At 49.0% G+C, this 11,344-nt stretch overlaps 1 protein-coding gene across 1 annotated transcript in view; it reads left to right on the plus strand.

Moving 5' to 3' along the window:
- acin1b (apoptotic chromatin condensation inducer 1b) overlaps positions 1-11,317 on the plus strand; it is a 32,968-nt gene extending 21,651 nt beyond the window's left edge. Inside the window, 9 exon segments of the mRNA XM_064931461.1 lie at positions 3,653-3,698; positions 3,858-3,991; positions 4,114-4,263; positions 4,586-4,754; positions 7,742-7,995; positions 8,704-8,811; positions 9,195-9,555; positions 9,756-9,844; positions 9,933-11,317. Coding sequence (XP_064787533.1) covers positions 3,653-3,698; positions 3,858-3,991; positions 4,114-4,263; positions 4,586-4,754; positions 7,742-7,995; positions 8,704-8,811; positions 9,195-9,555; positions 9,756-9,844; positions 9,933-10,259 — 1,638 coding nt within the window. The 3' untranslated portion in view covers positions 10,260-11,317.
- Positions 11,318-11,344: the final 27 nt, after the last annotated feature.

An 11,344-nucleotide genomic window follows, 5' to 3' on the forward strand; every position in this document is an offset into this window, starting at 1 on the left:
ACTCAAATGGATTATTGAAGTGGATTTAAAACGTTATTTTGAACTTCAACCTTTTTTTTTCTTCATAAAATACATTCTCTGAGTGCAAGAAAATACGGAACTGTTTTGTAGCTATGGGCCCTTTCATTGGCTCATTCCCTTGTTCCGAATGCTCCTATTGGCTTGGCCTGCCAGGCCAGCAGCCAACCTGGACCATGATCAGCTGGTCAATCCTCATCATAGACTATTACAACCTTCTGGATCTGATTTGAACTTTTCACTTGCATCAAAGACAGAAGGACATCATTTAGTAGAACTGGTTGCAGTGCACACACAGAATAAGTCATCAGTATAAGTGTTTATAGCCTACAAACTGAATTCACAGCTTTTTAAAATGTAATTCCATTTTTTTTTTTTTACCTATTGAACATCTCCCTACGGCTTCCCTCTCACTGAACTTTGACCCTACACGAGCCGCTATGGATTTAAACTTTAATCTGTGATCTCATTGGACTATTGGTTATTACACAACTGGAGGTTTTTCAGTTGGAACTTTTCAAGTTTACAGGGCATGCAAGTTCTGTCATGGACATCAAGCTACCCGATTAGTTTATTGGGATTTCCAAAGTTTTTTGTCCCCCTTCTACCAATATTAAACGACGAACCAACAATTATTGAACCCCCTGCCTGACAAGCAAAAGGCAAAATGACTATCAAGCAAAGCACCAGTCAAAAAAGTCCAAGGTTAAGATCCCTGCCCGCCTGCTAATCACCATTCAAATCGAGTCCTGCCCTCACACCTCTGCCTTCCCTGATTGGACCCTTGTTGCCTAGATACAGTACACACTGCCGTGCGGTTGAGCCATAGCCAAGCCAGTGAGGAATCAGGTGTCAATGGTACCAGGAAATAACTTGTAATTTTTCTCTCTATATGAGATGTATAATTTGTATGTATTTTTTTTACAACTGTTCAGAAAATGTCAGTTAGTTTCTTCTCAGGTCTTTTTGGTCGTTTACTTCTACGACCGGAGGATTGACTTCATTTTGCTATGTGTAACTCAGTACAACCCCTTTTTTAAACTCACGATTACTGCACTTTCAATTTGATTGAAAACACATCCTAATTTGATCTCCTAAAGCGGGTATCTAGCCGATCCTAAGTGTCTGCATACATTTCCTGCAAGATCACCGTCCACTCTGTTGGAACTGCAGTATCAGCCCAGAACTGTTCAGGTGTCTCTGGTCTGACAGACGAGGTCTCCGGCACCCCTCCACCTCTGTGACATCGAACACTGTCGCGACCCAAACAGCGACTCGCTACATTAGTTCCTGTAATATTTCATGTACATTTTCAGCTGCCAACACAGGCCTTTTCTAAATGCCAAATGTAAGGACAACGACATGTAACTGCCATAATGAAGTTTAGTTTAGCCGGTCTCTGCTTTAACACATACAGGAAGAGCCAGACACTCAAGTCATTATTAACGATCAGCTCCAGGGTGTCCTCCTCTCGTCTGCTGGTCTGAGCGTTAACCTCCCAGGGCCGATGAAGATGCGTTAACACAACGCCCAGGGTCACTCCACTTGGAGCTGAACGGTATTCGTCAACGTCAGTCAGTCTTCTACTCAACCAGATGAGGTCTGGGATCAGTGTAGCAGAGGAAAGCTACTTGAGGCCTTCACGTATTCATTTCTATGTGTTTGGTTTGTGCACGACACCCACACCACAGGATTATATTTGGTTAATTACCACCGTGTGTCTACAGGAACACACCAACACACAGTAGGAGTTGTCTAGTGATTAGCTACCCCCACAGTAACACAGTAGGAGTTGTCTAGCTACCCCCACAGTAACACAGTAGGAGTTGTCTAGCTACCCCCACAGTAACACAGTAGGAGCTGTCTAGCTACCCCCACAGTAACACAGTAGGAGTTGTCTAGCTACCCCCACAGTAACACAGTAGGAGTTGTCTAGCTACCCCCACAGTAACACAGTAGGAGTTGTCTAGCTACCCCCACAGTAACACAGTAGGAGCTGTCTAGCTACCCCCACAGTAACACAGTAGGAGCTGTCTAGCTACCCCCACAGTAACACAGTAGGAGCTGTCTAGCTACCCCCACAGTAACACAGTAGGAGTTGTCTAGCTACCCCCACAGTAGGAGTTGTCTAGCTACCCCCACAGTAGGAGTTGTCTAGTGATTAGCTACCCCCACAGTAGGAGTTGTCTAGTGATTAGTCTAGCTACCCCCACAGTAACACAGTAGGAGTTGATTAGCTACCCCCACAGTAACACAGTAGGAGTTATAGCTAACACGCACAAGGAGGGGTGTACATTAGTTGTCTAGTGACTTCTTAGTGCTACAGCCACACCAACACACAGCAGGAGTATATTCAGTCCTTCTCTAGTGATCATCTCCCTGTGTTCTTTGAACGAAGGTGGAGGCAAACGTGTCTGGAGTCTCTCTGTATCGACCAAGCCCCCCCTAATTTCTCCTTATGTGGTTTAATAGGAGTCTGTCAACAATTTCTCTCTATCCCCCTCATCGGGGCGGCAGGGTAGCCTAGAGGTTAGAGCGTTGGACGAGTAACCGACAGGTTGCAAGTTCAAATCCCTGAGTTGACAAGGTAAAAATCTGTCGTTCTGCCCCTGAACAAGGCAGTAAACCCACTGTTCCTAGGCCGTCATTGAAAATAAGAATTTGTTCTTAACTGACTTGCCTAGTTAAATAAAGTTTTATTTATTTATTTAAATCTCCTCCCCCCTCATCTCTCCTCTGTCTATCCCCCCTCATCTCTCCTCTGTCTATCCCCCCTCATCTCTCCTCTGTCTATCCCCCCTCATCTCTCCTCTGTCTATCCCCCTCATCTCTCCTCTGTCTATCCCCCTCATCTCTCCTCTGTCTATCCCCCTCATCTCTCCTCTGTCTATCCCCCCTCATCTCTCCTCTGTCCCCCCCGCCCCTCCTCCCTCTCTGTCCCCCCGCCCCTCCTCCCTCTCTGTCCCCCCGCCTCCCTCCCTCTCTATCCCCCCGCCTCTCCTCTCTCTCTATCCCCCGCCTCTCCTCTCTCTCTATCCCCCCGCCCCTCCTCTCTCTCTATCCCCCCGCCCCTCCTCTCTCTCTGTTCCCCCGCCTCCTCTCTCTCTCTGTCCCCCCCGCCCCTCCTCTCTCGCTGTCCCCCCGCCCCTCCTCTCTCTCTGTCCCCTCTCCTCTCTCTCTCTCTGTCCCCCCGCCTCTCCTCTCTCTCTCTGTCCCCCGCCTCCTCTCTCTCTCTGTCCCCCCGCCTCTCCTCTCTCTCTCTGTCCCCCCGCCTCCCTCTGTCCCCCCGCCTCTCCTCTGTCCCCCGCCTCTCCTCTCTCTCGCTGTCCCCCCGCCCCTCCTCTGTCTGTCCCCCCGCCCCTCCTCTGTCTGTCCCCCCGCCCCTCCTCTGTCTGTCCCCCCGCCTCTCTCTCTGTCCCCCCCGCCTCTCCTCTCTGTCCCCTTTCCTCTCTCTGTCCCCCGCCTTTCCTCTCTCTCTGTCCCCCCGCCTCTCCTCTCTCTCTATCCCCCCACCTCTCCTCTCTCTCTGTCCCCCCGCCTCTCCTCTCTCTCTGTTCAGTCTGTTTAGTCCCAGTATGTGGGTCTGATCTCTCCCCACACCCCTGGGGTATGTGTTATGTCTCTGTCGTTCCAGAGCACCACTCCTAAAGCTTTGGCCACACGCAACATCTCTTTAACCAGTGAGTATCACCATTTTACCTTGTTACACATTCTCACCTCAGTGAACATGGAATTTTATGTCTTCAATCTGTAATTGACCATCAAAAAAGGTTAAAGTTCCCCCTCACGTTATCACCGTCATACAATCTGTGATACTAACCTGTTTTTTCTCCCAGCAGGCAGTAAGACGTCTCCAGAGGGAGCAGGAGAGGCAGAGTCTGGGACCGCCGCGGGGAGGAAGAGGAGGTGGGGATCCTGCACGGCCGTCACCACCAAGAAACCCTCCATCAGCATCACCACAGACTCTCTGAAGGTACTGGAGGGACACGCATTCTGACCCTCCACTGACTTCTGGACAAACAGCAACAAACAACTACGTTTCACTTCGGAAAGAACATCAATTCAAAGTGATTGTCCTTTTTTTGCTCCCATCAGTCTCTGATCCCAGACATCAAGACCAGTCAGGAGGCTGTGATGGATCTCCATCCAGACGACAGCCAGCTGTCTGGGGACGAGGACACCTCCACCACCAGGGAGGACCAGGGCCTGGACAAAGACCTTAAGATCAGACGCACCGTCACACAGGTGGGGAGTACATGCAGAAAGCCTCTGTGTCTCACTCAGGACGGAGGACAGTTCAGTGTCATCTCAACCACCATGCAACCACCATGATCTCTTCAATGATCACCTTAATTAATAGTAATTTGAGACATACTGGGAGACAACATGTAGATTTCAAATGGCTTGAGGTCACCCCCCCCCCGCCCTGTCACCCCCCCCACTGTGGTATTACATTTACATTTAAGTCATTTAGCAGACACTCTTATCCAGAGCGACTTACAAATTGTATTATTAGTATCGTCCTGCAATCCACTGTAGTGATTCGTTTTCTCTCCTTCATTCGCAGGTGGTCCCAGGTGAAAGCCATGAGAATGGCCAGGGAGAACGAGAGGAGGAAGAGGAGGAGAATAAACGGGAGCGTGAGAGGACACACAAAGAGAAGCGAAAGAACAGCTACTCAGAAGATGGCATGGTGTGTCAGTCCTCCACAACACACGACGCCAACGCCAAGAAAGGTAACAAACCACAGGGTTGAGGTCGATACCGTTTAAATTCAGAAAGTAAAACAAATTCCAATTAGACATTTTCCTCTTTGAAAAGCACTGAGGAGAATTGGAATGTCAGTATTTCTGAATTGACTGGAATTGAAATGGATTCGACACCAACCCTGAATTACCACACAGCAGTTCTGAAGTGTAACACATTCTCCCAAGCCTCTCAGGCAAATACACTTATCTACAGTGGGGAGAACAAGTACTTGATACACTGCCGATTTTGCAGGTTTTCCTACTTACAAAGCATGTAGAGGTCTAATTTTTTATCATAGGTACACTTCAACTGTGAGAGACGGAATCTAAAACAAAAATCCCGAAAATCACATTGTATGATTTTTTTTTTTTTACAGAATTAATTTGCATTTTATTGCATGACAAGTATTTGATCACCTACCAACCAGTAAGAATTCCGGCTCTCACAGACCTGTTAGTTTTTCTTTAAGAAGCCCTCCGGTTCTCCACTCATTACCTGTATTAACTGCACCTGTTTGAACTCGTTACCTGTATAAAAGACACCTGTCCACACACTCAATCAAACAGACTCCAACCTCTCCACAATGGCCAAGACCAGAGAGCTGTGCAAGGACATCAGGGATACAATTGTAGACCTGCACAAGGCTGGGATGGGCTACAGGACAATAGGCAATCAGCTTGGTGAGAAGGCAACAACTGTTGGCGCAATTATTAGAAAATGGATGAAGTTCAAGATGGCGGTCAATCGCCCTCGGTCTGAGGCTCCATGCAAGATCTCACCTCGTGGGGCATCAATGATCATGAGGAAGGTGAGGGATCAGCCCAGAACTACACGGCAGGACCTGGTCAATGACCTGAAGAGAGCTGGGACCACAGTCTCAGAGAAAACCATTAGTAACACACTACGCCGCCATGGATTAAAATCCTGCAGTGCACGGAAAGTCCCCCTGCTCAAGCCAGCGCATGTCCAGGCCCGTCTGAAGTTTGCCTATGACCATCTGGATGATCCAGAGGAGGAATGGGAGAAGGTCATGTGGTCTGATGAGACAAAAATAGAGCTTTTTGGTCTAAACTCCACTCGCCGTGTTTGGAGAAAGAAGGATGAGTACAACCCCAAGAACACCACCCTAACCGTGAAGCATGGAGGTGGAAACATTCTTTGGGGATGCTTTTCTGCAAAGTGGACAGGATGACTGCACCGTATTGAGGGGAGGATGGATGGGCCATGTATCGCGAGATCTTGGCCAACAACCTCCTTCCCTCAGTAAGAGCATTGAAGATGGGTCGTGGCTGGGTCTTCCAGCATGACAACGACTCGAAACACACAGCCAGGGCAACTAAGGAGTGGCTCCGTTAGAATAGAAAATCTTTGGAGGGAGCTGAAAGTCCGTATTGCCCAGCGACAGCCCTGAAACCTGAAGGATCTGGAGAAGGTCTGTATGGAGGAGTGGGCCAAAATCCCTGCTGTAGTGTGTGCAAACCTGGTCAAGAACTACAGGAAAAGTATGATATGATCTCTGTAATTGCAAACAAAGGTTTCTGTACCAAATATTAAGTTCTGCTTTTCTGATGTATCAAATACTTATGTCATGCAATAAAATGCAAATTAATTACTTAAAAATCATACAATGTGATTTTCTGGATTTTTGTTTTAGATTCTGTCTCTCACAGTTGAAGTGTACCTATGGTAAAAATTACAGACCTCTACATGCTTTGTGAGTAGGGAAACCTGCAAAATCGCCAGTGTATCAAACACTTGTTCTCCCCCTGTATACAGAAGTATGTGAACACCCCTTCAAATGAGTGGATTCGGCTATTTTAGCCACACCCGTTGCTGACCGGTGCATAAAATTGAGCACACAGCCTTGCAATCTCCATAGACACACATTTTCAGTAGAATGGCCTTACTCAAGAGCTCAGTGAGTTTCAACATAACACCGTCATAGGATGCCACCTTTCCAACAAATCAGTTAGTCAAATTTCTGCCCTGCTCGAGCTGCCCCGGTCAACTGTAAGTGCTGTTATTGTGAAGTGGAAACGTCTAGGAGCAACAACAGCTCAGCTGCGAAGTGGTAGGCCTCACAAGCTCAAAGCGCATAGCAACACTCACTGCTGAGTTCCAAACTGCCTCTGGAAGCAACGTCAGCACTGTTCGTCGGGAGCTTCATGAAATGTGTTTCCATGGCTGTGCAGCCGCACACAAGCCTAAGATCACCATGTGCAATGCCAAGCGTCAGCTGGAGTGGTGTAAAGCTCGCCGACATTGGACTCTGGAGCAGTGAAACATGTTTTCTGGAGAGATGATCACGCTTCACCATCTGGCAATCCGCCGGACTAATCTGGGTTTGGCGGATACCAGGAGAACTTTACCAACTGTAAAGTTTGGCGGAGGAAGAATAATGGTTTGGGGCTGTTTTTCATGGTTCGGACTTGTCCCGTTAGTTCCAGTGAAGGGAAATCTTAATGCTACAGCATACAATAACATTCTGGACGATTCTGTGCTATCAACTTTGTGGCAACAGTTTGCTGAAGGCCCTTTCCTGTTTCAGCATGACAATGCCCCCGTGCACAAATCGAGGTCCATACAGAAATGGTTTGTTGATCAGTGTGGATGAACTTGACTGGCCTGCACAGAGCCCTGACCTCAAAGCCATTGAACACCTTGAATTGGAACGCCGACTGCGAGCCAGGCCTAATCGCCCAACATCACTAATGCTCTGGTGGCTGAATGGAAGCAGGTCCCCACTCCAACATCTAGTGGAAATCCTTCCCAGAAGAGTGGAGGCTGTTATTGCAGCAAAGGGGGACCAACTCCATATTAATGCCCATGATTTTAGAATGAGATGTTTGACGAGCAGGTGTCCACCTACTTTTGGTCATGTAGTGTATGTGACAAACTTCTCAACCACTTTTCTTTCCTAATTTCCCCCTCCTCTCTTTTTTCCCCTTTTCCTTCCTCTCGTTCTGTCCCTCAGTCACTCCCAGTGATACTCTGGTGCGTCGCTCCATCAGTCAGCAGAAGTCTGGTGTGTCTGTTACCATCGACGATCCAGTCCGCACAGACAAACTGCCCTCTCCGCCCAGAGGCAAAGTCTCCAACATCGTCCACGTCTGTAACCTGGTGCGACCTTTCACCCTGGGCCAGCTGAAGGAGCTGCTGAACAGGACAGGCTCTGTGGTGGAGGAGGGATTTTGGATCGACAAGATCAAATCTCACTGCTACGTCACTGTGAGTGGCTTTCACTCTCACCCGGTCTCTCTCACACCCGGGCTCTCTTGCTCTCTCTCTCACCCGGGCTCTCTTGCTCTCTCTCTCACCCGGGCTCTCTCTCTCTCACCCGGGCTCTCTCTCGCTCTTTCTCTCTCCCGGGCTCTCTCTCGCTCTTTCTCTCTCCCGGGCTCTCTCTCGCTCTTTCTCTCTCCCGGGCTCTCTCTCGCTCTTTCTCTCCCGGGCTCTCTCGCTCTTTCTCTCTCCCGGGCTCTCTCTCGCTCTTTCTCTCTCCCGGGCTCTCTCTCGCTCTTTCTCTCTCCCGGGCTCTCTCTCGCTCTTTCTCTCTCCCGGGCTCTCTCTCGCTCTTTCTCTCTCCCGGGCTCTCTCTCGCTCTTTCTCTCTCCCGGGCTCTCTCTCGCTCTTTCTCTCTCCCGGGCTCTCTCCCGGGCTCTTTCTCTCTCCCGGGCTTTCTCCCGGGCTCTTTCTCTCTCCCGGGCTCTCTCCCGGGCTCTCTCACGCGCTCTCTCACCTGGTTTCTCTCGCTCTCTCTCTCATGCGCTCTCTCTCTCTCTCATACCAGTTATTATTGTCTGTCTGAGAATCAGGTCTTGTTAGATCATTTATTCCCAAATGACTTAATTGAGCCCTGATGGCTTTGAAAGTCCACACCACACCATTGTTTCTCAAAGAATTGTCCATTGTTTGTTGACCTGCCCCCCCCCCCAGTACTCCAGCACAGAGGAGGCTGTGGCCACACGAGCTGCTCTGCACAGGGTGAAGTGGCCCCAGAGCAACCCTAAGGTCCTCAGTGTGGACTTCTGTGAGCAGAACGAGGTAATTCTACTCTACCTTCTCGCACCATCAGGGAACAACCGGATAGTACTAGTAAACACTAGGATCCCAGGAAGAGACCTGATGAACTGATGGGGATCATTATAAAGTAGCTTGGGCAAGACATGGCTGGCGCTTCACTTAGGACTAAAGGAATATAGCCCAACAGAATGAATACCTCTGTTTATGGTGTGTAGATCACCTGTATAAAGACAGTAAATCATATATTTTAACACACATTCAACCAAACCCTTCCCCTCTTATCCATCCAAGAAAGTGTTAAGTGATGCAACACTGCTGCCCATGTAGAAATGAACCTCCCCCCCCCCCCCCCCCTATTTTCCTCTAATTCATCCTTTCTACCCCTGGTTCTCTCCCTTCTCTAGCTGGACTTCCACAGAGGTCTGCTGACCGTGGACCCCAGAGAGGAGCACCGGCCCCAGCCTGCCGTGGGTCCTGGAGGTCCCAAAGTCCGACCGGGGGGGCTGCCCCCTCTGATGCCTGAACGGGACGGGCGCGCGGACCGCGGGGCTGTTGGAGGGGTGCGGGACCAGTGGGCGGAGAGAGAGAGGGAGATGGAACGCCGGGAGAGGACCAGGGCGGAACGGGAGTGGGACCGGGACAAGGTGCGAGACTTCGGAGGCAAACCAGGAGAGGAGAGGGAGAGGGGGAGGAGATCTCGCTCCCTGGATAGAGAGAGGAGGCGAAAGGAGAGGGAAGGAAAGGAGAAGAAGACCGACAAAAAGGGTGAGAGAAGAGGAGTTTTATGCCTTGCAGGAGCTCCTGCTGTCTGATAGCACATTAAAACAGACATTTGAAAGTCTGTATTTTTACTACATCATGCTAGTGAACACCTCATAATGTCCTAGCTGTGTTCGTAGCCTATAGTTATGATGCTCAGGCGCTCACTCTCTTCCCCCGTCCTCCATTTTGAGCTGTTCCAACAGATGAACCTCCTGTCAAACTACTAGACGACCTCTTCAATAAGACCAAAGCAGCTCCCTGTATATACTGGCTTCCCCTCACTGAGGAACAGGTTTGAGACACACACACTCAGTCATAATGCAACAACTTAATAGGTGTGTGTGTGTGTTGTCATTAATTACCTTTGTTGGTATCTCCAGGCAAACCAGAGGGGGAAGGAACGGGAAGAGCGACAGAAAGAACGAGAGAGGAGGCGGAAAGAACAGCAGGAGGAGGAGGACAAGAAGCGAGAGGAGGAGAAGAAGGAGAGAATGAAAAGTAGAGAGGAGGGAGGCGCTGCGGTCAGCACTGGAGGTGGGAGTGTCCGGGGATCTGAGGGAGACAGGGACAGAGAGGGGGAGCGAGGGAGGGACGGGGACAAGAGGAAGGACATTGGTGGTTTCAAACCCAAAGGTCCCGATGTTAAACCCTTGTCGGGGTTCCGACACTCCCGTAGCCGTAGCAACCTCCGAGACAGACGCCGCTGAGCAGGGTCACAGTGACGGAGAGACGGAGGCAGGGACGGGGGAAATGAAGGATGCAATCATGTCCCCCTCCTTTCACCTTAAAACACTTCCATTATCTCCATGGTAATAGTCTGTTTCTCCTTACTAGTCAACTGTCCTTTAGGCCAGGGAGACTCCAGTTTAGAAAAGCCCTCCTCACATTTACACGTATAAACTACCTGGTCACATGTTGATTGTTAGTGAAGTGAAAATGGCTGCCTCCTAAATGGTACCCTGTCTCCTGTATGCAGGCCCTCGTTGACAGTATTGTCCTATGTAGGGAATGGATATGGTGCCATTTCAGACATTCTCTCTTCCTCCGTCGTCTGTCTGCCCACGTATTGGGTGTATGTGGGTCTTTGAGAGGCCTATGCTGAGCTCTGTAAATAGTCCTACATTTTAACCAGAGATGGAAACAAAGGGTGGAGGTTTGGCTCCCTCTAGCTTATGTGCGCGGCACTCTTGAGGCTTGGAACGAAGTAATAATCCATTTAAAAATAGCAGACCAGCCTACAAACAATTTTACTATTCCAAAATCCTCTGAAGTCATTTTTTTCTACTACCCGTACCAAGGCCCTTTGTAGGGTCGTGTGAAGGTTATATTTTCTCCTTTGATGTTTTATGATGAATCTTGTTCATCTCAGCCTTGGATGGGTGTTCTAGTATCCCTCTCCACACAATAAGGTTACAGCCGGTGATGTCATTACACTGAAATCACACTACGAAACTGTCCTTTTGCCTTGTCAGATGGGTAGGGACATTTGTGTGGGGTGGGGGACTGATTTCATAGACGCACACTTGGCATGCATACTGTCATGGGTGGTTTGGGTGGGGAGGGGAACCAAAAGCACTGAGAGAATCTGTGTGGCACTGGAATGACATTTATAACTGTCCCATTTCTTTCTCCAGTCATTCGTCATTGGATGAGAGTGAAACTGAATTATCTACCGTTTTAATATTAATTTCATGATTTTAGTTTGAAACTTTTGTTTGTCTCCTGTAAGTGCTGAATGTACAAATTAAAATATATGCAAAGTTAAGTGTTAGTCCATTCTTTATCACATGGT

This window comes from Oncorhynchus masou, chromosome 23 (assembly GCF_036934945.1).
Source record: "Oncorhynchus masou masou isolate Uvic2021 chromosome 23, UVic_Omas_1.1, whole genome shotgun sequence".
Lineage (NCBI taxonomy): Eukaryota > Metazoa > Chordata > Actinopteri > Salmoniformes > Salmonidae > Oncorhynchus > Oncorhynchus masou.